Below are 25714 nucleotides of genomic sequence, written 5' to 3'. Positions count from 1 at the left end.
TAATCTCTACACCCAGCGTGGGGCTCAAACTCACAACCCCGAGATCAAGAGTCCCATGCTGTCCTGACTGAGCCAGCTAGGTGCCCCAGTGACTGCATCTTTAAAACATGGCAAGATCGTATGAATTCCAAGATATATTCCAAAACCAAATATAATTTTATCCTTCCTTGGGGAAATTGTGCGGTAGGTAGTTTGCCTTTTAGAGTTCCCTGTACCACTGACTTGCTAAGTGCAGTTTTAAAATTTCATAGGAAGTCATGTTTTGAACATGTTAACATGTCACAAGTAGGTGAATACGACTTGTTTTCCTCAAAGCTAGCTTGCTCTTCATCCTTCTTTCCTCTGTTGCCTTGTGCACCACCACCCACCACCCTGCCATTGGTGTTCCTTTCCCCCCTTAACTCTTTTTCACCTCTCTTTGGAACTGCCTTTATACCTCCCCTTATGGTGATTGAGAAAGGTGGAGATTATCTTAAACAGACTTCTGTGGAGCTCCAAGGAGGTACAGGACAAATGCAGTCCAGGCTTCCTCACAGAGCTTAGGCATTTTGTTTGGTTCCCCACAGAAATGAAAGATGTGAAAAACAAACCTAACGCTTTTAGGTTCCATTCAGCTTTCCTCTCTCCCCAAAGCATTTGTTTTCTGACAGACAAGGCAACAATATGTAGGAAAAGCAAAACTGGGAAGGCAAAGCTTTTAAAGAATATACCTTCTTGTGTATTAAGCTTCCCACCGTCTTTCTTCAAGTGACAAGGATCTGTGTGGAGGAAGAGAGTGCTGATCCTTTTTTGGGTGTTTGAGTTTTCCTTTAAGAAGTCTTTGATGACTTAGGAGTAGGGTGATTAATATCTACTAATGTGTTTGTTTCTTTAAAGAATTTTTTTTTTCTTTTTTCTTTTTTCTCTTGGCTAGGCAATTAGGGTGTTCCTTAACCCTTTTAGGGCTGCTTTGTTTTCTGGGACCTAGACGTGTGTCTCTCACTCTTTTATACATTGGCCCTTTGTAATAATCTCAGGCCTCTCTTTTGCTCTCTGCTTCTGGAGATTCCCCAGCTAGGATGCAGCCTGAGTCTGGTCTAACAGCTTCACACAACAGCAGTGTTTCTCAACTGTTCGTGCACGTTTCATATGACATTTTGGGAAACGTGACTCTCTGGTCTTTTCTTTGCCCTTTACCTCTTCTAGAATAAAATGAACAAGTAGGACTTCAACCTGTTCTCTACCATCCAAGGTAGTAACTGCTATTCCAGAGCCTTCTCAAGACACACTGTCTCAGTAAAAGTTTGTACCTTGTAGATACTGGTCACATTGGGGTTAGAATCCCTTGTGCAGATTATTTTAGCATCTAAATCCTTAGAGTAGTCCCCACCTTAAATGATGATAATGATACAGGATTAAGTGAGGTATTGTAAGTTCCTTTCCTCTTAATAATTTTTGATGATGTAGGCAGGTCCAAGTAAAATGCTTTTAGAAGTTTTTTTGTTAATCCGGATTTTGCCTTAAAATGATTGGAGGCATCACTACTTCATTAGCAAAATTGGAAACCAATTAGATCCATATGAAAAGTCAAATTAAGTACTTAAGCACCTATTTGGACCAGGAACCTCTTTGTCTTTAGGAAGGGTAGGTAGAGTGCAGTGTCTCATAGTTCTGGTTTTCACTTTGTCTTTCAGAATTCTTACTTTCCAAAGTAGACTTCATCCTTGATGACTTTTGGCAGTTCTCTGTCTTTACCCAGGGCCAGACAGAAGTATAGCCGGCAGGGGTGGACATGAAAGTTTGTAGGAATTTGGGCAGCTTTATAGAATCAATCAGCTTTACTTGCAAGATTGTTCGATAATGTTTAAAAATAAATCAAATCGGTTTTGTGGTTCGTCTGTTTGCTTTTAGCTTCAATTAACTTCCCCATCTTCTGATTTTTTTTGGTTTCAGTGGTTCACCACCGCCCTAGGGCCACTGAGATGCATTTATACAGACAGGAACTTTGTTGCCTTTGAAGAGTTTTATGCCTGGTACCTGCCTATTCAGGAAGGTTGCTTTGGGGAAATAGCGTGGTCTCTCCACATTAATAACATGACCCTTAATTGCTAAAAGAATTATATAGCCTTTAGCTCTCTCATAGTTTCTCATCCAAAAGCAGATGCTAAAAATGAGATTTTTTGTGACCTAAATGTACTGAAATTCAGCCTCATAAGTTCTGGTCATTGTTTTGCTATTTGTTGTGATATTTAGGGACAAACCTGTATTAAGTCTTTTAGTACTTTTACTTTCCCATCTTTTAAATTGATGGTGTTTTAAAATTAACTTTGAGATGTTAAGTGCAATTTATATTTTAAGGTATTGTGTACTTTAACAATGGGAGAGGGAGAAGGAGTTGTTTTATCTTTTTTCTTTTAATTTTTAAAATTATTTTATTTTTGAGAGAGAGAGAGACACACAGTATATGAACAGGGGAAAGGCAGAGAGAGAGGGAGACACAGAATCTGAAGCAGGCTCCGAGCCGTCAGCACAGAGACTGACACGGGGCTCAAACTCGCGAATCGCGAGATCGTGACTTGAGCTGAAGTCGGATGCCCAACTGACTGAGCCACCCAGGTGCCCCCCCCTTTTTCTTTTTTTTTTTAAATCCTCAGCCATGGTGACAAAGGGGGGCATTTCTTTGGAAAGAAACTACATTTCTGGTATTATGAGAAGTGTAGGCATGGTCCACTTATTTTTCTTTCCTTGGTTTTTTAGAGTGAAGACATAGTCCAGAGAGGTGTAAAGCCACAGGTATGGGCTAACTGCTGGATGAGTGTGCTCTATGGTCATCTCTTTAACCTTCTTGCATGAGGCCTGTTGTGCAGATTTGAAAACGTTGCATTCAGAAAGGTGATGGCTTTTTTCCTATATTATGGGGTGTAATTTCCTATTCCTAGGAAGCTAGAAATATTTTCTTTCTCTTTCTCAACTTTCTCCTTAGCTGTTTCCCAAAGCAGGCTTATCTCCCACTTGAACTAGCTGTTGCCTAGTTGCGCGCGTGCGCGCGTGTGTGTGTGTGTGTGTGTGTGTGTGTGTGTGTGTTTGTACACACAGCAGCTACCCGGCTAACTTTCTTTCCCCATTCCAGTTCAAACTGGAAGACCCTGAGTAAACCAGAATAAGGATGAGGACAGAACTTAGTGGATTCCACACAAATACTACCCACCTGGAATCAGAATTTGTTCAACATACTGATTTTTTAATCACCACTGGAGCTGAAATAAAGTTTAAAGTTACATAGTATATTGTTACAAACTAAGAATTACACTAAATTCCAGAACCAATTTGGGATCTGAAAATACGACCTGATTTGAAGGGTGGTCACAATTTGACAGGACAGTTTTATTAGGTCAGGGTTAGTTTCAGAAACTCCAAGGGAGGCTTTGAGTTTATACTTTTGCCAACAAAACTAAGCACAGAAGAGGATCTTTCTGCTAGTCATTATCTTTGACACTGATTGGGGGAGGAGGCAGTAGTGATTAAGGATAGAGAGAGGAAATAGTAAAGTTTTTAGATTTCAAAAGTGTTCGTTTTCCCCCCGTCAGCCTTGTATCCTCTCAGTATACCATAAATGATCATTTTAATATCAAACCAATTTGCATACAACAATGACTAAACTTGGTGCTTTTTGCCTTACAGTGATTATAGATTTGATATAGAAAAAAAATGTTTTACAACATTTAAACTCCCCCATCCCAAGGTCAGAAATTTTTTCATTGTCTAGACTTTTATTGGAAACTCAGAGGTTTTGGGCTTTTGTGCAAAAAGGTGATTTTATTAAAGCACAGGGACAGGACCCATGGGCAGGAAGAGCTGCCTATCAAAAAACATTTAAAAAAAATTATACTTAACTGCCACATTTTTACAAAAAAGCTCCCACAAAGTGAGATGTCAAGTAGATGATTACATAAATTGGTCAGTATAATTAAAAAAAAAAAATTTTTTTTTAAATGTTTATCTGTTTTTGAGAGATAGAGAGCCAGAGCGAGAGCAGGGGAGGGGCAGAGAGAGAGGGAGACACAGAATCTGAAGCAGGCTCCAGGCTCTGAGCTGTCAGCACAGAGCTGGACAAGGGGCTCGAACCCATGAACTGTGAGATCATGACTTGAGCCAAAGTGAGGTCGGCCACTTAACTGACTGAGCCACCCAGGCTCCCCTTTTATGTTAATTAAAAAAAATATTTTTAAATGTTTATTTTTGGGAAAGAGAGTGCACACAGGGGAGGGGCAGAGCAGTATATTTTTGCCTATGCAAAGTACTGGATTGGATGCTCTGGGAGGCTCCCAATTGATCGTATTAGAAGTATTCAATTTTTGAAGTGAAATTCAAGCCCATAAAGGTTTTAAGCTAAAAATTCTAAGTGTGGTTGGTTATTTTCAAGTGGTATCAGTTGCTTACTTCTTTTCTACAACCCTTCTATCCTCTAACTACCAGAAGCTTTGGGGGGAAATATCCAGTCCACTTAACTGTCTGAGGTTATGACTTTTTCGTAGATTATTACACTTTTCTCATATACACTGATGGTGATTTTTAATGACATAGGTTCTCTTTTATAATTTGGCAGTAAGCTCTAATTTCCTCTGTGCTCATATAACCAGACTTCACATTTTTGCCCTTCAAAACACATTTAGATTATTGAGCTAGAAGTATAAAATCCCTTCACTTGTCATTGAACTCCTCCCTGGTTATGTCAGTCAAGATAGACAGCCTGACGTTCGCATGTGCCACCTGAGCCTTTTTGCTCAACTATGCTTTTCTTTGCTCTTTCACTCTTTTGACGAAACGACTGCTGTGATTTCTGGCACTTCTAGTCCAGTTTTTAAAGTGTTTATTCCACTCCAATGTCCTAAATGCAGGCTGTGCTGTTCTTTAAAGGGTTTCCCTTATCTACTGATCAGTTTTAATGATTTTGGTTCTTAATGTTATGGCAGGCTGATTGCCCCTACCCTAACATCATTGGGCTTTGAATTGTTGCCCTTAGAAAAGAAGTAGAGAATATTCAAAGCAAAGAAAACTAAGACCACAAGGGAAAGAAGAGGAAACCTTGAGTGTATAAACTCATAATGAGAGGACACACGGTAAAAAGGGACTGAGGGAAAGTTACCTCTTGTAGCAGACCATTGGTTATAACCGTTCTGCCATCTCTTTATTTCTAATGCATCCTTTGGGGGAAAAGCTTGGAATGTGTTTCTGAATCAGAAATTTAAAAACAACTTACAGGCAGTTTTCTGTGAATAACTGCTAATTCTTTTTAATTTCCCCTTGACACCTGCATTTTTGTATTTGAATAATTGTTTTTATCATCATTTAACTTTGTAATCCTTTTCTAAAATTGTGACTTATGATTAATTTCTGTGCTTTCTTTTCCCGCAAGCATGTTGAATTTTATTATACTGAGATGACTCTTGTGACCTGCCTAAAGAGAAGTGTCCTCCTTCATGTAATAATATTTCCATCTTTTAAGTTCTTAAAGAAGCCTTGCCTTATACATCATAAAATGGATTTTAAAATGTTACTCTAAACCGGTGATTTTCAAGCTTTGGCTTGACAAAAATTACTTAAGGAGGGCACATCTTTACAGTATGCTGAGCAGTGCCTGGCTGCTCAGTAAACTCTTCCACATTAAATGCTCTCTTGTTATGCATGTGATTCTGATTAAAATAGAAATTGAATTAGGTAATATTTTTAGTGAATAATAAAAGCATAACAGTAACCAGTGAGATTATCTTAAAATTTGTTGATTTCCTTTTTAAAAGAATCCTTGAACTAAAAAGAACCCAATTTGGGTTGTTGACTGACCTCACAAAGTTACTTATTGGTCCTGATAGCTTTCTGTAGGAAGAAGCATGTGATCAGCTCCAGTGTGCATAGGAGAAACTAGGACAAACCTAACCAGTAACTTAACCAGTCCCAGCTAGGGTTACTGTCTCCTGCCTGTCCGGCAGTCAGCGCCTGGCAGCCCGTGTGCCATGTGCCAGTTGCAGTCTCCTCTCACTGCAGTCTGGGTTGGCTTCTTCCTTTAGCAGGATGGAAGACAGCTCCTGCCGCTCGTGTCTCTACAGGAGCCAGGGTCTCTGACAAAATACAAAAGCAGTTAGCTGCTATTCTAGTTCTAACTTTTGGATGGTTATGTTTGCATGTTCGAACAGAAGACACAGTTCCTTGGTTGGATGCAGATAGGGGTCAGGCACTGTTAGCCAGGCTAGAACATTTAGGCCCATACAGTGACATGTTGCCTTTCATTATTTTTGTTTTTAAGTAACGCTATACGTTTAGGAGTTCATTTGTTTACCTCTTTACAGGCTGAACATAACTTCCTTTTTTCAAAATTCCCTGTGTTGTGAACTGAGCTTGAGTGAAGTGAAATCTTTGAGGTAAGGCAATGCTAATGATAAAAATGGGAAAGAAGGCCTGTGCAGCTTGGGAGCCTTCAGAGACATAGTTTTAGAGTCACTGCCTAAATATTGAAATGCCACCACTTGTTGTCTGGAGGATGGGAAGCTAAATTGAGAACGGGAGCACCACATCTGCCTCGACTGCTAAGTATATCCGTTTCCACTGCTCACCCATAATAGAATTTTTATGTGTGCGTTTATTAATCTTGGTTTTAACATCAGTTTAAAGGAGGACGGAGAAGAGACTAAGATTACATTCCTCCGTCCTTCCCTTACATTTGAGTGTTTGTTCCTGGTGGGTCCCTGTTCTTTTTCATCATCACTCTGATGGTTTTTGGTTTTTTGTTTCTCTGGAAAGGTCAAACAACAGAAAAGACATGATTTCCTAGTACTCTATCAAAAGGCAGAATATTACTATCCCATTTTCATTTTTACTTTTTAAATTTTCTGGCAAAATAAGATTCAGGGTAAAGAAATTTTCCCTGTGCCACCTAATGAGGATCACTGAAGCAGGAATTTTTAAAAAGTCCTTCATTCTGATGAGGAACCATTAGGTAACCACTCTGCTCTCCACACCATTAAGAAATCAAGGTTGGTCCAGTGCAAGTGGTAGTATGTGAACAGTTTAAGTTTTTGGTGACCACTTCTTTAGCCAGCTTGCCTCTGGCCTGCTTCCGATGGTCTGAACCACTACTTATGTGACTATTCTGAGGTTAGTGTGGACCCAGCACTGTGCTCATTGCTGCCTTTGGCACATGGAAAACTAAGTTTAAACCAAGGCCAACAGCCTAGTTTTCCCTTCCAAAAACATTTTCAGACCACATGAGGTGAGCTTTTTTTTCTTTCTTCCTTCCTTTCCGTTCTTTTCTTTTCTTTTCTTTTTTCTTTTCTTTTTTTGCTTCAGGTAGTTTCAGGCCTTGGGGCCCCTCAAAACCTGATTTGCAGAAAGGAGTTTGAAGATGTGAAACAAGTTAGTGTTACTTCTGCTCTGTTAGCCACTGCTATCTTCATGGATCTGACACTCTATTTATCTGACAGTGCACTTAGTACTGCTTCGCCAGGGAAAATCACACAAACCCAGCCTGGCGCATCAGCACTTTCATTGTGTGCCGGGCTGAGCCTCCCTTCACATGCTCACATCCCCCTTTTAATCCAGTACTCCCTTTCCCCTCCCCAGTCCTGCCTGTTTCTGTGGCACTTATTGCTGGTTTCCCTGAGCTCCTGTTTCCACTTTGTGTTTTTTGTGGGGCCCAGGAAGCTAAAGCTGTGTGTATTTGTGGATCAGACAAGTGCAGCAAGTTAATATCATTGGCTTCTGAAGGGGAGAGTGAGGTGATGGCTGCGTTTAAGTTGGATTTCCTTCCAGAAATGATGGTGGATCATTGCTCTTTGAATTCCAGTCCTGTGTAAGTATTTTTGTTGTCTAATTTTTATCATAAGCAGAGGAACTGGGCTGTTTTCTTTGTTATTTGGTAAAACTGGTCCCTTTCCCTAAAAGAGGGAAGAAAAAAATTCGGTGAGGAAGCCAAAGTCCACAGTATTATTATTTTCTATTGTACTCTGATTCTGTCTCCTTACTACTGATTTCCTTGGGGCTGTAGCTAAGTTCTGTACAAAAGGGTACATTTGATATATGAGCAGCAACATCAACTCAAATGTGCTGGCTCCAGTCCCTTCAAGCAAGCTGTAGTGTTTCCCCATGTGATAGATTCCAACGCATTTTTTTTTTTTTTTTAAACCTTAGCTTTACTGCTTTGTGTTGGGTATGCAATTTCAAACAATCTTTTGGGACGTTATTTATTTACATCAAATTCTTAGACTCATGTCACAGTGGAGACAGGTTACTAGAGTGTATTTAGGAATGTATGCAGAATGCTGTATTGGCATCTAAACTGTATCCCTGGGCCCTGATTTTTTCCTAGTCAAACTGAAAATGCAACACAACACATGATTTCAGGGATGTCAGATGTGTGCTCTTCCCCTCCCCTCCCCAGCAAAACTGTATCAATTTTGATTGGCAATTTGCCCAAATTTTCAACATGGGAACAAGAAATCTATAATCAGTTTAAAATACTGTTCAGTAAGTGACATTATTATTGTACACAGCTAAAATACTAACCTGGTCCTGAGTTGTAGCTTCAGGGAACCTGAATTCTGAACTTTGTGAAGAACACATTTCTAACTCTTGTTTTCAGTTAATTAAACTAGGTTTCAAAGTATCTTGAAACCTCAAGCGGATGAGCCTTAGGTTATTCAAAGCCAAGAATATTAAATGGTAGAATATTCCCTAGATAACAGGCAGTAGTCTAAGTCCTTCAGTATAGCCCTCCGTTGGAAATCCATCTACCTTGGGATTATCTGTAGCAGGTGTGGATGATAGCAGATTTTGAACAGTTCTCTGTGGAATAGTTTGGGGGACCTCAAAGTTACCTGGCTCACTCATTTGATATGGATGTTATGCCTTCTCTGTAGTGTCCAAAATAATGGTAATTTAGGTTTGTCTTTTTATGCAAGCTCTTTACTGCTAAAATTTTGTTATAGCTGTAGATAACAGGTGAAATCAATGCCATCATAAAGACTTAATATATATTACCAAAATACTCCCACATACCAGATATATGTCCCTAGAACTAGGACTTTGTGGCTCAAATTATCATTCATTGTAACAGTTTCTCTCTGTTTTGCCACCGCCTTTGTTCAGTCCTTAGATACAGTATTTTTCCTCAGCCTGTTCTCTCATATTTCAAGAGGTTAAACTAATTCAGTATCCCTTGAAGTCTGGATCACAGAACACTGCATGGAAGTCACCTAGAACATGAAAATGCTGATTCCTGGACCCATTCCCAGATATTCTGATGTTAGAATAAGGTCCCAGAATCTGTATTTTAGCAATGCCCCATGTGGTTTTCATGCACACTGAAGTTTGAGAGCTAATGGACTGATACAGGTCATTCTGTCAGAGGTGATCAGGGAGCACGCGGTTGGAGCATGTTTTCCCAAGTATGTTTGCCTTTGTTTTAGTCTTCCATCTTCTCAAAAGCTTTGGGAGGTTAATTGGGCACAGGCTATTGCCTCTGTTTACAGATGAGAAACAGTTGAGAGGCTGTAACTGACTTGCCTGAGGACAATTGGTGTCGGCTTTGGACCTCAAATCAAGTTTAATGATAATCTTTTTATTTTTGCCCCCTAGACCAGGCTGCCTCAGGTGTCATTGAGCAGGTACCCATCGACTTCTTTCATTATTGCAAGTGTTTGGGCCCATTCTCATGGGCACCATATACCAAAACACAGATTTGGGAAGAAGAAAGTTCGTGAGAATGGTGTGTTTGCCACATTTTTGTTGGGTTCTCAGCCCTTCTTTTAATTCGTACTCTTTAGCAGGAGACTTGACATCAGTAGTTTTCTCTCTCAAGTGATTTTGCCCAGTAATGTGATCTAGCAATGTATATCTATTTCAAAATTTCCTGCAAAAGAGAAGAATGGCTGGAGGAGCTGTGGAAGGGCTGGGGACCTGAACTGTAGTTCCTATTCTTACTTTTAACAGTGTCCTTGATTCTGCTGTGACTACTCTTCAGCTTCCCTGGTTTCTCTTACATTGCTTATACCCTAGGAGATGGGTGTTCTCTAGGAGTTGTAGCTCAGTCCCTTTTAGCTTTCCCTTGGCTTGAGGGGGTACCGATTGCTTTTCTGATTCTCACATCTCTGTATTTTCCCCCCAAATGTCCCCTGAACTTCCCCGTGCAAAAACACTTTCCCAAAATGACTGTACTAGAACCTAAGAGGGATCAGTAACTTCTTTTCCTCATCTTTTTCATTAGGTTATCTCCAATTTCTAGTGGGTTCTGCCCCCAAATTTTTCAGCATTGCCTGAGACTGGGCCCTAATCTTAGAAGCTAGTTTGTGCAAAAATCTCTTTATTTCCCCACTTTTATTTCATCCTCTGTATTGTCGGTTGTCTTTAAAAGATCAATCCGATCACTTCCTTGTTTAAAAATCTTGTAATAGCGGGGCCTGGGTGGCTCAGTTGGTTAAGCATCCGACTTCAGCTCGGGTCATGATCTCACAGTTTGTGAGTTCAGGCTCCACGTTGTGCTCCGTGCTGACAGCTCAGAGCCTGGAGCCTGCTTCAGATTCTGTGTCTCCCTCTCTCTCTGCCCCTCCCCTGCTCTCACTCTGTCTCTCTCCTTCAAAAATAAATAAACCTTAAAAAAAGAATCTTGGAATAAAGTCCAAGCCTATTAGTATCACAAGAAAAGCCCTTCAGGGCATCTTTCCAATGTATCTGTTTATTCTCAGTGATTTTCTAATGTTTTCTCTCTTTTTTTCTAATCTTCTAAAATGTGTACTCTCCCCTAAGTTTCTCAAGTCCTTTTTTTACCTAATGTTATCTTACCTTCTTCTCTTTTTTCTGAATTCTTACCATTTTCACATCACTCCATTCTATACAGCACTGTTTCCAGCGCCTTTGTCCATTCAGCTTAAGTCCCTGCCCTCCCCCTCCAAATACAATAAAACCATCATACCCATTTTTTTTTTCCCCCACAGAACTTTTAAGCATCCATGAAAATATTTGTAGGTCCTTATAGTTGTGTTCTTCCACTTGTTTGGTGCCATCACCTTCAGGACAGGTACTGCTCAGTCCCCTTCTATAGCCCCTCGAGTGTGTAGTATCTGGCACATAGTAGGAGGTTAGGAAATACAGTTGAATGAATGATAAGCCCTGTGAGATTTGTTTGTTTTTAATAATTAAAGATAATTACTGAAATAAGGTCTCTAGGTGTTATCTCCATTTCTCAGGGAAGAAGGCTGAAAACCTTCACAAGCATCGTTAGCCTGTTTAGTTGTTGAAAGGTGACTTAACCTTTATTACGAGCTTTTTCTAATACCTAACATCCCAACTAACAGGAAGATCTCCCTTTATCCAAAAAGAAATTCCTTCCTTCCAGAATACGTGCAATTTTGTCTCACTAGAGAACAGTTGGTAAGTAACTCAGGCCAGTGTTTCTGGGTCCTTTTTATTCTGATGTTCTTCTGTGCCGGTTTTCCACAGCACAGTATCTGAGCCAGAGGGACCTGGTAGGGGTGGGTGGTGGCTGAAGATTGGGAAGCAACAAATATTTATGCCTCTTGGGGATTGGTAAGTATCCAAAATTTTTCTGTTTGTATAATGAACAAATGGAGGCCAACAGGTAATGAGAAGGGTTGAGTGGAAAAAAATGAGTAATGAAAGGTTTTGGAAATTATTAATTTATTGAGGTATAGTTGACATACAGTATTATATTAGTTTCAGGTATGCAGCACAGTGATTTGACATTTGTATACGTTGTGAAATGGTCATGACAGTAAGTCTATTGTCACCTGCAAAGTTAATAGTTTTATTTATTATATTCCCATGCTGTACATTACATCCCCATGACTTAATTAACTGGAGATCTGTATTTATTAATCTCCTTTACTCATTTTGTTCCCACCCAAGGAATTGATTTTTGAGCAGATGTAAAGGTAGTATTTGCCAGCCTGTTTGGCTGCAAAGAACAGATACCCACTGGAGCTAGCATATGTGAAAGGGTTTTTTTGTAAGGGCACACATGGGCTGGACTGTAATGTAATTAGGAACTTTCTGGAAGACTTAGAAAATCCTTTCTTTCTGACCCAGGACACACGTTCTCTTGTCCTCGCTGCACGTGCTGCTGCTTGATTGCAGCATGGCTTTGCCTTGCCATTCTCCCTTCCATCCCGTTTTCTTGCTCCATCTCTGTCTCTCAAATTAAGATATAATTCACATACCATAAAATTTATCCTTTTAAATGCATAATTCAGTGATTTTTACTGTGTCCACAAAGTTGCACAGCTGCCTCCGCTGTCTAATTCCAGAACACTTTGATCACCCCAAGAAGAAATCTGGTACCCTTTAGCAGTCATCCTCCTGCACCCCCAGTTCCCATTCCTAGGCAACTGCTAACCTTTCTGTCTTTATAGATTGGTCTATCCTGGAAATTTCATATAAATGGAATCACACAATGTGTAGCCTTTTGTGATTGGCTTCTTTCACTTGGCATCATGTTTTCAGGCTTCATCGATGTCGATGTTGTAGCATGACCTCTCTTATCTCTTGCCACTGCCCTTTTACCTTGTCACCTTAGGCGGTCTCTGCTTGCACTTCCCGAATTCTGACTTCATCACTGCCTGTTTCTGTTAACCAGTTCCAGGTTCTGTAGAGCAGTGTTCTGTGCCATAGAGCTTTCTGTGATGATAAAAATGTTCTCTGCCTCTCCTTATCCTATGCAGTAACCACATGTGGCCAGTGGCTGTTGTCTTGCTCGGTAAAGCCAAGCCGTAAGGAGCTTGATTGGCCAGGCCTTTCTGTTTTAAGCATAGGTCTTAGATTTCTGGCTACCCGGTAGATCAGTTTGTTGGGTTAAGGTTCACCCCACTGGTATAGTTAGGTGGAGCCAGGGGATGGGGAAAAAGTGGGACAAGACATTAACTCTGCCCCCCTGAGCTGGGCCTGGGGCCAGGAAGTTTTGAGAGGGAGATAAGAGAAAGAAGAGAGGGTTTAAGAATTCGGAACAAATGTGTGCTTTGAAAATGAAGCTCTTAGTTTTGTCTCTCCTGTTTCTCTTCCAAAATGGTTCTCTTTTTTACTTTCCTATAGCATGTTCCATCAAGAATCCAGGTAGACAAGGCAGCCTCTGGTCCTGATTTTTCACATTTTCTCATTTTTAATGATTTGCTAGTTGCTGCTAGAAGCAGAAATGTAAAAAAAGGTGGTTGGTGCCATGCCTCTCCCCTAAAACACTTGCTGCCTCCTTATCTCTCTTCTTCCTTCCTTGCTTCCCTCATTCCCTGCTTTTCCTTTCTCCCACCCTGCTCCCAGGTCAGTAATTTCACAGAGAATAAGAATTTCCATAGACTTGCTTCTTAAGAATGACAGGGATAGTATAGGTACTTCTCCAGGGGGCTGCTGAATTCATTGGTTCTTGAGTAGGCATAATAAATATCAGTAATTCATGATCACTGACTCTGAGGAGCTCTCCATCAATGGGGAGGTAAGGCACACATTTGAGAGTGTTTTTAGTGATATGTAGAGTAAATGCCACACCTTGATGACGTGGGGTCCTTGGCATATCACACTGAGAGTCTTGTTCCCAGGTGACTTTTTTGTGCAGTGGTTACTTCTAAGGACAACATGCATGCTGGAAATATGTGAGGAAGATTGAGGATGGAAGAACATTGTTGTTCATTTCCTCTGACACAATAAAAGTTTATAATGATGTTTTCCTTATTCACCAATATATACCACATTTCACATAGTGTCTGGCCTGTATAACTGTATAAGTGCCCAGGATTTATTAGAGGAAAGAATAAGTCAGTGCAACATTCCGGATACATGATGTCCACAGCATCTTCAACATGGCCTGGTAATTTGCTGTGCTCTAGAAGTTCTTCTCAGACTGGTGAAGAATCATGTCCTAAGCCTGTCACGACCTGACTTCTAAAATACAATAAAAACAGTCAAGTAGGAAGACAAGATAATAAGGTATAAGCTTGCATTTTGTATCTTTTAATTATTATTAGATTGAATATATATAAAGTTACCTAGTTCAGTTTCTATAAAAGTTTCTAAAGGGTGGGGCACCTGGGTGGCTCAGTGGGTTAAGTGGCCGACTCTTGACTTCAGCTCAGGTCATGATCTCACAGTCCATGAGTTCGAGCCCTGCATCGTGCTCTGCACTGACAGTGAGGGACCTGCTTGGGATTCTTTCTTTCCTCTCTGCCCCTTCCCTGCTTGCTGTCTCTCTCCAAATGGGGGTCTGGGGGAGGGAGTTTCTAAAGGGTTAAATTTGAAGATTTCCCTTGGTCCTTGGCACTTTGAATAGCACTGGTCCAGAAGATTCTTCTGGCTAATGAATTGGTATATATGGAGGGAAAGGGTGGTTCATGGAGTAGGTGGATGTGAAGAAATGGAGAAGGATTTGGAAAGTAAAGAGAGAAAGGGAGCGTATTCATCTAGAATGCTGAGTCTCCACTGAACTTTTTTTTTTTTTTTAACGTTTATTTATTTTTGAGACAGAGACAGAGCATGAACGGGGGAGGGGCAGAGAGAGAGGGAGACACAGAATCGGAAACAGGCTCCAGGCTCTGAGCCATCAGCCCAGAGCCTGACGCGGGGCTGGAACTCATGGACCGCGAGATCGTGACCTGAGCCGAAGTCGGACGCTTAACCGATTGAGCCACCTAGGCGCCCCCTCCACTGAACTTCTAAATAAACCGTAATTCATATATGTTGATTATTGATGATTCTTTTGCACTAAACAGTGATGTAGAAAATTTAGAAATGGCACACAAATACAGAAGGAACGGACAGAGTGTTTGCCTCCAATATAATTACAAATCAATAAACCCCTGCCTCTTTTCAAAAGTAGTGTCAACATTCTTATCAAAACATATTCTGAGCACCATTTGGGGGTTCTGTGTTAACCCTTTAACCCTCCCTAGGATGGAAATACTAAAGACCAGCAACATTTTAATAAAATGATATTAAAACTGGTAATTAAACTTGTTAGAAGCAGTTTGTTGGGAGCGACAGCCATTGTTTCATTAGTCATAGAGTTTTGGGTTGTTTTTTTTTTTATCATAGCGTGGTTTGTTAGAACATTGGGATTACCTTCTAAAAGCGACTACGTTTCATCTGTATAAATATATATATGTTTATTTTTGAGAGAGACAGAGTGTGAGCTAGGGAGAGAGGAAGATACAGAATCTAAAGCAGGCTCCAGGCTCTAAGCTGTCGGTACAGAGCCGGACATGGGGCTCGAACCCATGAACTGCAAGATCATGACCTGAGCCAAAGTCAGATGCTTAACCGACTGAGCCCCATTATATTTTTACAACAACCTGAATTTAGTAATTCCAAACTAAAGGAAAACCAATAAAATAATGCATTTCAAAACACTTGGGGTAGATTGATCTGGTGACAAATAATCACAGGGATAACAGCTGCTCTTTGTGAGCCCTCTTTGTGCACAGTGTTCATTTTTATCAGGATTAGTTGCTTAAATTAAAAGGGGAATTGTTGAGAACAAGAAATTCCTCCCATCCCACACATCTGAGGACTTACTTTGAACCAGGTGCTATACCAGGTGTGACTGTAAGAATGAATAACAAACAAAACAGTTTCTGCCTTCAAGGAACTCTCAGTCTAATTGGGAGAGCTAGATATAGGCAGATTATGCTGAAAGGTGGTAAATACTATAACGAAGGGGGAAATTCAGTACTGTTTGAGTCCTGACGAAACAGACTAAATTTACCTGAAAGAACATGGGGAAACCTTTCCAGACATAGTAACAAGAGTTGGTCTATATGCCATTTGCCTTACAGCTTTTGATATGTAGTACTAGATTCAGCCAAGGCAATATGTAAATAGTTCCTGTGGGTGTTCAGTTATAAGAAATGTAGGAATTAAAATACAAAGGTTAAACCACCTTCATAGATCCAGCATTCTCAAGTATCTTCAAATATTGTTCAGATGATAGCACTGGTAGAAAAACTGTTGTTTTTCCTTTAAAGAAAACTAGCGTTTTATTTAGGGTTGATATTAGGACGTGGCAAATTTGTTGTTTGTTTTTTTTTAAACATTTATTTATTATTGAGAGACAGAGACAGAGCATGAGCAAGGGAGGGTCCAAGAGACAGGCGGACACAGAATCGGAAGCAGGCTCCAGGCTCTGAGCTGTCAGCACAGAGCCCGACGTGGGGCTCGAACTCACAAAACTGAGAGATCATGACCTGAGCTGAAGTCAGACGCTTAACCGATAGAACCACCCAGGCGCCCCGAGGACGTGGCAAATTTGAATATGATGAAGTGATTTCTGGATTAAGCATGCACTAACAGAAAAGTTAGCCATGCTGGCTGTTTGGAACTTAAGGTGTTAATGGTTGTGATAAATGCTAAGATACAATCTTGAGCTACAGTGGTCCAGAAGGACTTTGATTCATTCTGAGTGGAAACATTTGTAGTCCAGGAATCCCTCTAGGTTCTTGGCAGTGGGAGGGTTAAAATGAAGGTATTAAAGCAGGAGTGTTACAAGTTTGATGTGATAGGATTGTGAGAGTTTGTGGATGTTGTAATGGTTCACTTGGTAAGGGAATTAACTGGTACAGTCTTAGAGAACTAGTAGTAAGTTGGATAACTCAGAAACAAAAAACCCTAGGATGGTGTTGTCATCGTCTATATAACAATCATTTGTGAAAGTTTAAAAGGCGAACCTTTGTTTTGGTCATGGAGGCATGACTTAAGAGCACTGGGACGAGGACTGAGACAGCAACATTCAAAGGCTGACATTCTTTCTGTTCTGTTCTTAGCTTAGGCCTTGGAAATCAAGTGCTTTGTTCTAACATCTGCTGAAAGAAGACTTGTCACCTGTCATTGTATACGTGGGGAGTCCTGCATCTTACCCACTAATCAACAGTCCATTGTGATTTTTATGCACATTTTTAAAAGTTTTGTTAACTGTGCTTCAAAACCACTAAAACTTGCTTTAGGAAGTTTGCCTCTTAGGTTCTTACAAGAATTCTCAGGCTAGACAAGGATTGAGTGACATTTGATTACTTCGTTAAAACCCAGAATGCCCTAATCAGAATGGTGACTTCATTTTGGATCTAATGGAAAGCATGGCCATGGCTAAGGGGAAGACCAGAGAACTCTGGTAAATTGAATGACTGTAGTGAAAAGAAGTAGAATTCTTTCTCCCGACTTTTTTAGGAAGTAGTTGAGATCTTTAAAGAAAAGGAACATCCCCTTGGAAAGCACCATGAATGCATAATAGAAGCTATATTTTGTTTTATGCAGCTCAAAGAAAATGAACGGCACCCTGGACCACCCAGACCAACCAGATCTTGATGCTATCAAGATGTTTGTGGGCCAGGTTCCAAGAACCTGGTCTGAGAAGGACTTGAGGGAACTCTTTGAACAGTATGGTGCTGTCTATGAAATCAATGTCCTAAGGGATAGGAGCCAAAACCCTCCTCAGAGCAAAGGTAAGGGCTTTGGGTTGGTGTTTTGTTTGTTGTTGTTGTTTATTTAATTTTATTTATTTTGAGAGAGAGAGCATGTGCAGGGGAAGGGCAGAGAGAGAGAGAATCCCAAGCAGGCTCCATGCTGTCGGTTCAGAGTCTGACACAGGGCTTGATCCCACAAACTGTGAGATCATGACCTGAGCCGAAATCAAGAGTCAGATGCTTAACTGACCGAGCCACCCAGGCACCCCAGGACTTGGGATTTTATATCTAATTTCTGTCATGTGCTTGCTGTCTCTCATTGCCGGAATGTTCCTGTGGTCACATCCAGAGGGGCTTTCCTTTTAGAATAGTTACATCTTCCAGCCCAAACGCATTTAATGGCTTAAAAATAAAAAGTTAAGTTGATATCATGAGGATAATTGGATCATAGATGGATCATAGATGGTCCTTTGTGAGAGCTCTAAATTTAAGAGACAAACTCATGTGAGAGTCTATCTTTGTCTCACTCTCTCTCTTTTAACGTTTATTTTTGAGAGAGACAGAGCAGGGGAGGGGCAGAGAGGGAGACAGGACCTGAAGCAGGCTTTGCATTGTCAGTGCAGAGCCCAATGTGGGGTTCGAATTCAGTGAACTGCTAGATCGTGACCTGAGCCGAAGTCAGATGCTTAGCCAACTGAGCCACCCAGGCGCCCCTCTCTTTTTTTAAATGTGAATGTCTCTTGATCTTAGGGATGCGATGGCAAAAATAAAGTTGAAGTAAACTAACTACATAAGGTTTTCTTTGGTGTTTTGGCTAGAGTAAGCAGAAAGGAAGGCACTATCTACACTGTACCTATGAATTTCTGTTAGTGTTGCAGAGTCTTCATAGGAAGGCCTAGCAACCAGGAAGGACCTGTTTTTAGGTAACCTGTTTGTTGTAGCCTACAAATGAATGGAAGAAAGACTGCGTTGCTTCCAGAAATACCTAGCAGAGTAGAAGCTTTATGGGAGCAATGGTAGAAGAGGCATTAGCTTTGCCCTATACATGCACATACAATATTCTTTTCCAAATGACCGATGTTAGAATAATTTTCTGTGGAAGCTGTTCTACAGTGCAGATGTGAGCAAGCAGGATTGTTAGGTTTGAAGCCAGCTTAAGAGCAGAGGATCAAGAAGCAGATAAATTATTTTCTCCATGTGTATAGTTAACCAAAAATATAAAGTATTATAGTTCCTTTATATTAACGACTGGCAGTAGAACATGCAGTACTTTAAAATCTTAATTGCAGGGTGATTTTGAAAGGAATCTATATGGTATCTCATGGGACGATGAGCCCATATTTATAAGACACACCTCTCCCCTCCTATCCCTAATAAAGATACAAATCACAAAATCTACAAATCTCCTTAGTGCCATGTGCTGTTAGAATCTTAATTATATTTGATGAGGACCAAGGGTCCAAAAAAGGTATTAAGAGTTTCTTGCTCTTTAGTCATTTTATAATTTAATAAATGGTTATTATGTTCGAGGCGTATGGTAGAAATTGACTATAAGGATTGATTTATTCTGAGAAAGAATGAGTTCCTGGTAGACTACAAGCTGTGAGTGCAAGGCCCCTTTTTTATTTGTTCTGAGTGTCTTGCCCAGCACACTCCCCGGTGCTCCAAGTAGGGTACGTCGAATGGCATGGTACTGTGACCTTTACAAGGGAAGTTATCTTTCCCAGAGAAGTTTATAGGAGCAGCTAAAGAATTTTAGTAGAACTAGAAGACTATAACAATATAGAAAATGAATAGAAAGTAGTGTAGGGTTTTTTTCTGCTTCTTTCCCTCCCCCCCTTTCTCTCTTTGGGGGGAGGGATGCTAATTTTAATATACCCAGTCTTCTCTTTGAAGTTCCAGTATGTCTGTGGAGGAGGGAGTACTCTAGGAATTACCTGCTTTCAAAGGACTGGTTTGATTTTGTGAAATCTTGTTTATTGCAGGGTGCTGTTTTGTTACATTTTACACCCGTAAAGCTGCATTAGAGGCGCAGAATGCTCTTCACAACATGAAGGTCCTACCAGGGGTAAGAAAGCTCCTACTAGGAAGTGGAACTGTGGTGGTTTTAACACATGGAACATACTTATAGGTGTCAGGCCCACACTGAAAGCCATCTTGGGGAAAAAGTAACTGCCACAGAAATTGATGTAAAGGAGGACATAAAGGGAATATTTCAAAGAACATAGGCTGAAGGTCATGTAGTTCTCTCTTAACCAAAAGAATTTTAACCTCTTGATTCATACTCTATTTTGATACTTTGGGAAAAAATGATCTTGAGGCAGACGTGAGTATAGAGAGAACTCTTAAGGCTCTGGTTTTGGTATTTCCTTTAGAGTCCTCACTTATCTTTCTGAATGCCTTCAGTGTGTACAGTGATAGTATCTGTGTGTTTTCCTTTTTAGATGCATCATCCTATACAGATGAAACCTGCCGACAGTGAGAAGAACAATGGTAAGCAAGTGTGTAAAAGCCTTCTCCTTAGAAGATTTCTGCCAGTTTAGTGTTCATTCTGATGGTATCTGGTTGTGTTTGCTTTAAGTAATCTTTTTATTATTATTATCATTATTATTATTATTACCATTATTGAAGTCTAAGTGACATAAAACATTCGTTTCAGGTGTGCAACATAATGATTCAGTATTTGTATATATTAGAAATGATCACCCATAGTAAGTCTAGTTAGTATCTGTCACCATACATAGTAACAAAAAAAGTTTTGATGTGGGAATACAAGCTGGTGCAGCCACTCTGGAAAACAGTATGGAGGTTCCTCAAAAAACTAAAACTAGAACTACCCTACAACCCAACAATTGCACCACTAGGTATTTATCCAAGGGATACAGGTATGCTGTTTCAAAGGGGCACATGCACCCCCATGTTTATAGCAGCATTATCAATAATAGTCAAAGTATGGAAAGAGCCAAATGTCCATCAATGGATGCAGTGTATATATATATGTATGTGTGTGTGTGTGTATATATATATATATATATATATATAACCGAGGCACCCCAGGATTTGGGATTTTGTATCTAATTTCTGTCATGTGCTTGTTGTACATACATACATACACACACACACACACACACACACACACACACACACACAAACATATAGTGGAGTATTCTTTGGCAATCAAAAAGAATGAAATCTTGGCCATTTGCAACTACGTGGATGGAACTGGAGGGTATTATGCTAAGTGAAATTAGAGAAAGACAAATATATGACTTCACTCATGAGGACTTTAAGAGACAAGACAGATGAACATAAGGGAAGGGAAGCAAAAATAATATAAAAACGGGGAGGGGGACAAAACATAAGAGACTCTTAAATATGGAGAACAAACAGAGGGTTGCTGGAAGGGTTGTGGGAGGGGGGATGGGCTAAATGGGTAAAGGGCACTAAGGAATCTACTGAAATCATTGTTGCACTATATGCTAACTAATTTGGATGTAAATTTAAAAAAAAGAAAATTAAAAGGTTTTGATGAGAATTTTTAAGGTCTGCTTTCTAAGCAGCTTTCAAATGTGCATTACATTACTATTAACTGTAGTCACCAGGCTAAATTATTTTATAATGGGAAGTTTGTACCTTTTGATCCTTTAAAATTTTTTTTCAAGTCTTGTTATTTATTTTTGAGAGAGACAGAGAAACTGAGAGGGGGAGGGTCAGAGAGAGAGAAGGAGACACAGAATCTGAAGCAGGCTCCAGGCTGCCTGCTGTCAGCACAGAGCCCAACGCTGGGCTTGAACCCATGAACCAGGAGATTGTGACCCTAGCCGAAGTTGGACACTTGACTGACTGAGCCACCCAGGTGCCCCACCTGTGGATCCTTTTTACCTTTTTTGCCCACTCCCTTACGCCCAACCTCCAACCACCAATTTGCTTTTTGTATCTATGAACTTAGGGAGTTTTTTGTTTGTTTTTAAGATTTTATGTAAGTGAGATCATACAGTATCTTTCTCTGTTTGACTTATTTCACTTAACGTAAAGTCTTCAAGGTCCATCCATGCCGCCACAAATGGCAAGATTCCATTCTTTTTTATGGCTGAATAATATCCAGGGCGTGTGTGTGTGTGTGTGTGTGTGTGTGTGTGTGTGTGTATGTGTATCCCACATTTTCTTTATCTGTTCATCTGTTGATAGACATTTAGGTTGTTTCCATGTCTTGACTATTATAAATAATGCTGCAGTGAACATGGGTGTGCAGCTATTTTTCTTTTTAGGCTTTATTTATTTATTTATTTATTTATTAAAAAAATTTTTTTTAACGTGTATTTTCAGAGCATGAGTGGGGAGGGGCAGAGAGGAGGGAGTCAGATTCTGAAGCAGGTTCCAGGCTCTGAGCTGTCAGCACAGAGCTCGACACGGGGCTTGAATTCATGAACCGCGAGATCATGACCTGAGCTGAAGTCGGACGCTTAACCAAGTCACCCAGGCGGCCCATTAGGCTTTATTTTTAAATAATCTCTACACCCATTGTAGGGCTGAAACTCACAATGCCAAGATCAAGAGTCGCATGCTCCACCGACTTAGCCAGCCAGGTGCCCGGAGTATGCAGCTTTCTGAGTTTGTGTTTTTGTTTTCTTCAGATAAATACCCAGAAGTGGAATTACTGGCTTATATGGTAGCTGTGTTTTTAAATTTTTGAGGAACCATGTTGGTTTTTACATTGGCTGCAGTCAGTTTACATTCCCACCAGCAGTGCACCAAGGGCTCTCTTTTCCACATCCTCACCAACTCCTGTTATTTCTTGTCTTTTTGATTATAGCCGTTCTAACAAGTGGGAGGGGATACTTCATTGTTGCTTTGATTGGCATTTTGTTGATGATTGGTGATGTTGAGCATCTTTTCATGTACCTGATGGCCATCTGCTGCATGTCTTCTTTGGAAAAATACCTGTTCGGATCCTCTGCCCATTTTTTTAACTGGGTGCTGTGTTTTGTTGTTCCTGAGTTGTAGGTGTTATTTATATATTGGATATTAACCCTTTATCAAATATATGATTTGCAAATATTTTTCCCATTCAGTAGGTTGCCTTTGCATTTTGTTGATGATTTTCTTTGCTCTGTAGAAGCTTTTTAGTTTGATGTAGTCCCACTTGTTTATTTCTGTTTTTGTTGCCTTTGTTTTGGCAGTCAGATCCAAAAAATCATCTTTAAGATTGGTTTTATGGAGCTTACTGCCTATGTTTTCTTCTCAGAGTTTTATGGTTTCAGGTCATACGTTTAAGTCTGATCCATTTTGAGTTAATTTTTGTGTATGGTGTAAGATTGTAGTCCAGTGCACTAAGTAATCTGTCATCTAAATTGTCTGGTTTTTTTTTTTCTTTAAAATAAATATGGTAAATAAATGAGATGGAGAGAGTTGATACGTAAATAGTACAAGAACATTTTAGAGTAAACTGGAATGTCTTTGATGAATATAATTTCTTACGACAAGAGTGGGGGAAGGGGAGATGGACAAGTAGGAAGGAGAACTTAGTCCTCAAGAGAATAATCAGAAAAGGAAAGTGGACATTTACACTCACCAAAAGGTGTGTTCTGTTTCTCTTGTCATATCAATTAAATGTGAAAAACTTGTCCTTCTTTGGTGTAGTAGAATTGCTAGTAAGAGCAAACATCACTAAGTGCTAGGCAAGATGCTGAGTGCTTTGCATTTAATACCTACAGCTACCTTTAAGAGAAAACACGGTTATCCCTCTTAATCAGAAGTGACAGGCACAGAATGGTTAAGTAACCTTCACAGGCTCGCAAATTACTATATTTTATCTAAATGTTTCCAATTTTAAGGTTCAGTTGATTATGAGTTGCTAAATGATGAAAAAATGTGTATCTTAGATTCCAAGTAATATGATATAAAGGCATAGAGCCAGGATCCAAACATAGATGGTCTGACTCCAGGGCCTATGCCATACTACCTCTTGTAGTAATGATGTTCAAGCCTTTTGTGTTTTACTCTCTTAGCAGTGGAAGACAGGAAGCTGTTTATTGGTATGATTTCCAAGAAGTGCACTGAAAATGACATCCGAGTCATGTTCTCTTCATTTGGACAGATTGAAGAATGCCGGATATTACGGGGACCTGATGGCCTGAGCCGAGGTGGGTACATTTTTAGCCTTTAAAGATACTGGTCTTAAATTTAGAGTCTCTTTTAGTTAGACCAGTGGAAACCAGGGATCACTAGCTAACATGACCCTGTGATGATGGAGTGGCTGGGCTTGATATTGTAAATGTAGGTTCCGTCTACCAACTGATTCCTTTAGAATTGTCCCATCCCCCTAAGGAGTCTACATTCTGCACTTCAGTGTCATGTATTAAAATTTTCTCTTTTTGTGCTTGGACAGGTCCTTAATGGAAACACTTTCTTATCCAGAGAAACTAGAGGATTAGGATTTCTCTCTCCTTTATCCCTTTATCAAGCACTTTCTTTCTTGTTGTGCTTCCCTACTTTTTCACTGAAGCACTTAGTCACTGCTACAATGTATCTGTCTCCTTTACTAGATCTCTAACCCCTGAAGGCAGGAACCTTGACTATTATTGCTAGCATAGTACTTGGCACATAGCAGGTGCTCAGTAAATGTCAATCGGATATTTAATAAGCAAATGAATGAATGAAGCTATTGACACTTCTCTTACCAGGTTGTGCGTTTGTGACTTTTACAACAAGAGCCATGGCACAGACGGCTATCAAGGCAATGCACCAAGCACAGACCATGGAGGTAGGGAGCAGATGAATGAAAGGGAAAAGTTCCTTAGCCTGAGAGTGCTAGGACAGTTGGCCATTAAAGTTCTGCAGCATCTGACTGCGCTAAAGGTTAAGCAGGCTAAGCATCTTAAAGTGAAAAAAATGATTGCTTTTTAAAAAATTAACATATTAGAAGTTGCCCTTTTAAATTTGTCTTTTTGCCATTTGTGTCTGTCAGGAAGAGAGTCATGTGGCAGTGGATGAAATTAGAATGCATCTTGTGTGTCACTACAAAGGAGGATTTTTCCTTCGTGTAGAAGGAGGACTTTCACCCTTTGGCTTTGGTGTCTTCATAGGGCTGCTCATCTCCCATGGTGGTAAAATTTGCTGATACGCAGAAGGACAAAGAACAGAAGAGAATGGCCCAGCAGCTCCAGCAGCAGATGCAGCAAATCAGCGCAGCATCTGTGTGGGGAAACCTTGCTGGTCTAAATACTCTTGGACCCCAGTATTTAGCAGTGAGTCTCTGTGGTTTGCTTTCTGCAGACTGTGCAAGCTCCCAGCTGTTTTCTTCTTGTGCCATCCCTAGCTAATAGACACAATGGCATTTACGACTTTAACATATCAAAATTTTACATAAAACTTTAGGCAATGCGATATTCTTTCAAGTTATGTTAGTGTATCTCTCTGTCTCTCTCTCTGTCTCTCTCTCTGTCTTATAAACACAACTTTGGTTATAATTTGAGACTTCCATTACTATTAAAGTGAAATCCTGATTTCCTGATGCAAAGATTTAGAAATATCTCCAGTGTCCCCGTCACTTCATTTTTTTAAAAAGAAAATCCTAAGAGAATCTTAACTACCAAATATCTCCATATTTCTTTCTCCCAGATGTAGAGAACATAATTAAATGCTTATTGAGTCTTTCCTGAAGAGTATGGTAAATGTTTCTTTCCACTGACTGAGAGAGCAAGATACTGGCACAGACATCATTAAATGAGTATTACAGGTGTATATTTGAGTTCGCTACATTATAGACAGATGGCCTTTAACTCTTTCCATCTTGTTCTTGAGTTTGACTTACGTAGTCCAAAGGCTCTAATTTGGTGTTTAGATTTACTAGATCTACAAATATGTTACAGGGGATTATCACTGCTTTAAAATCTTAAAAGAATAGCAGTACGAAATACTGAAAACTATCTCATCTGTGAAGCTGTCAATGAAGGAAAATCAGTGGTGAAACCAATAGATTCGTATGGATAGTCCCAAAAATATACACATAAGAATAATTATATACTTTTACTCTACTCCTTTAAAACGTTGTCCTATACAGAAACAAAGGCAATGATTTCTGTCTCCCAGTATTGAGTTTTGGCTCATTTGCTGCCTCCTGGTCTTCATATTTCTAAAATGTTAGAAGAAATCCCAGTTTTCCAGCTAGCATTTCTCTGAAGTCAAAAAGTATAGATGGTTGGTATATCTCATCAGATTAAGTTGTTTCTTAGTGCTAGAACATTGCTTGTAAGTTCAGGAAATTCAGGGAGATTTTATTTTAGTCTTCTGCCAAA

At 39.9% G+C, this 25714-nt stretch overlaps 1 protein-coding gene across 16 annotated transcripts in view; it reads left to right on the top strand.

Moving 5' to 3' along the window:
- The window catches only part of CELF1 (CUGBP Elav-like family member 1), a 75724-nt gene that overhangs the window by 36113 nt on the left and 13897 nt on the right, over window positions 1-25714 (top strand). For 4 of the 16 annotated variants that reach the window (XM_058688955.1, XM_058688960.1, XM_058688954.1 and 1 more), the window contains 6 exons: window positions 17269-17456; window positions 19403-19485; window positions 19862-19910; window positions 23426-23560; window positions 24101-24180; window positions 24503-24664. In XM_058688955.1, coding sequence (XP_058544938.1) covers window positions 17279-17456; window positions 19403-19485; window positions 19862-19910; window positions 23426-23560; window positions 24101-24180; window positions 24503-24664 — 687 coding nt within the window. In that variant the 5' untranslated portion in view covers window positions 17269-17278. Of the gene's footprint in view, window positions 1-2736; window positions 2773-2823; window positions 2872-6323; window positions 6396-7670; window positions 7823-11466; window positions 11554-17268; window positions 17457-19402; window positions 19486-19861; window positions 19911-23425; window positions 23561-24100; window positions 24181-24502; window positions 24665-25714 lie in introns of those variants that run through there. The other 12 variants (XM_058688945.1, XM_058688944.1, XM_058688952.1 and 9 more) reach the window with 10 other exon arrangements.

Source organism: Neofelis nebulosa, chromosome 10 (genome assembly GCF_028018385.1).
Source record: "Neofelis nebulosa isolate mNeoNeb1 chromosome 10, mNeoNeb1.pri, whole genome shotgun sequence".
NCBI lineage: Eukaryota > Metazoa > Chordata > Mammalia > Carnivora > Felidae > Neofelis > Neofelis nebulosa.
The sequence above is the reverse complement of the archived record's forward strand: the minus strand, read 5'-3'. Positions and strand labels throughout refer to the sequence as shown.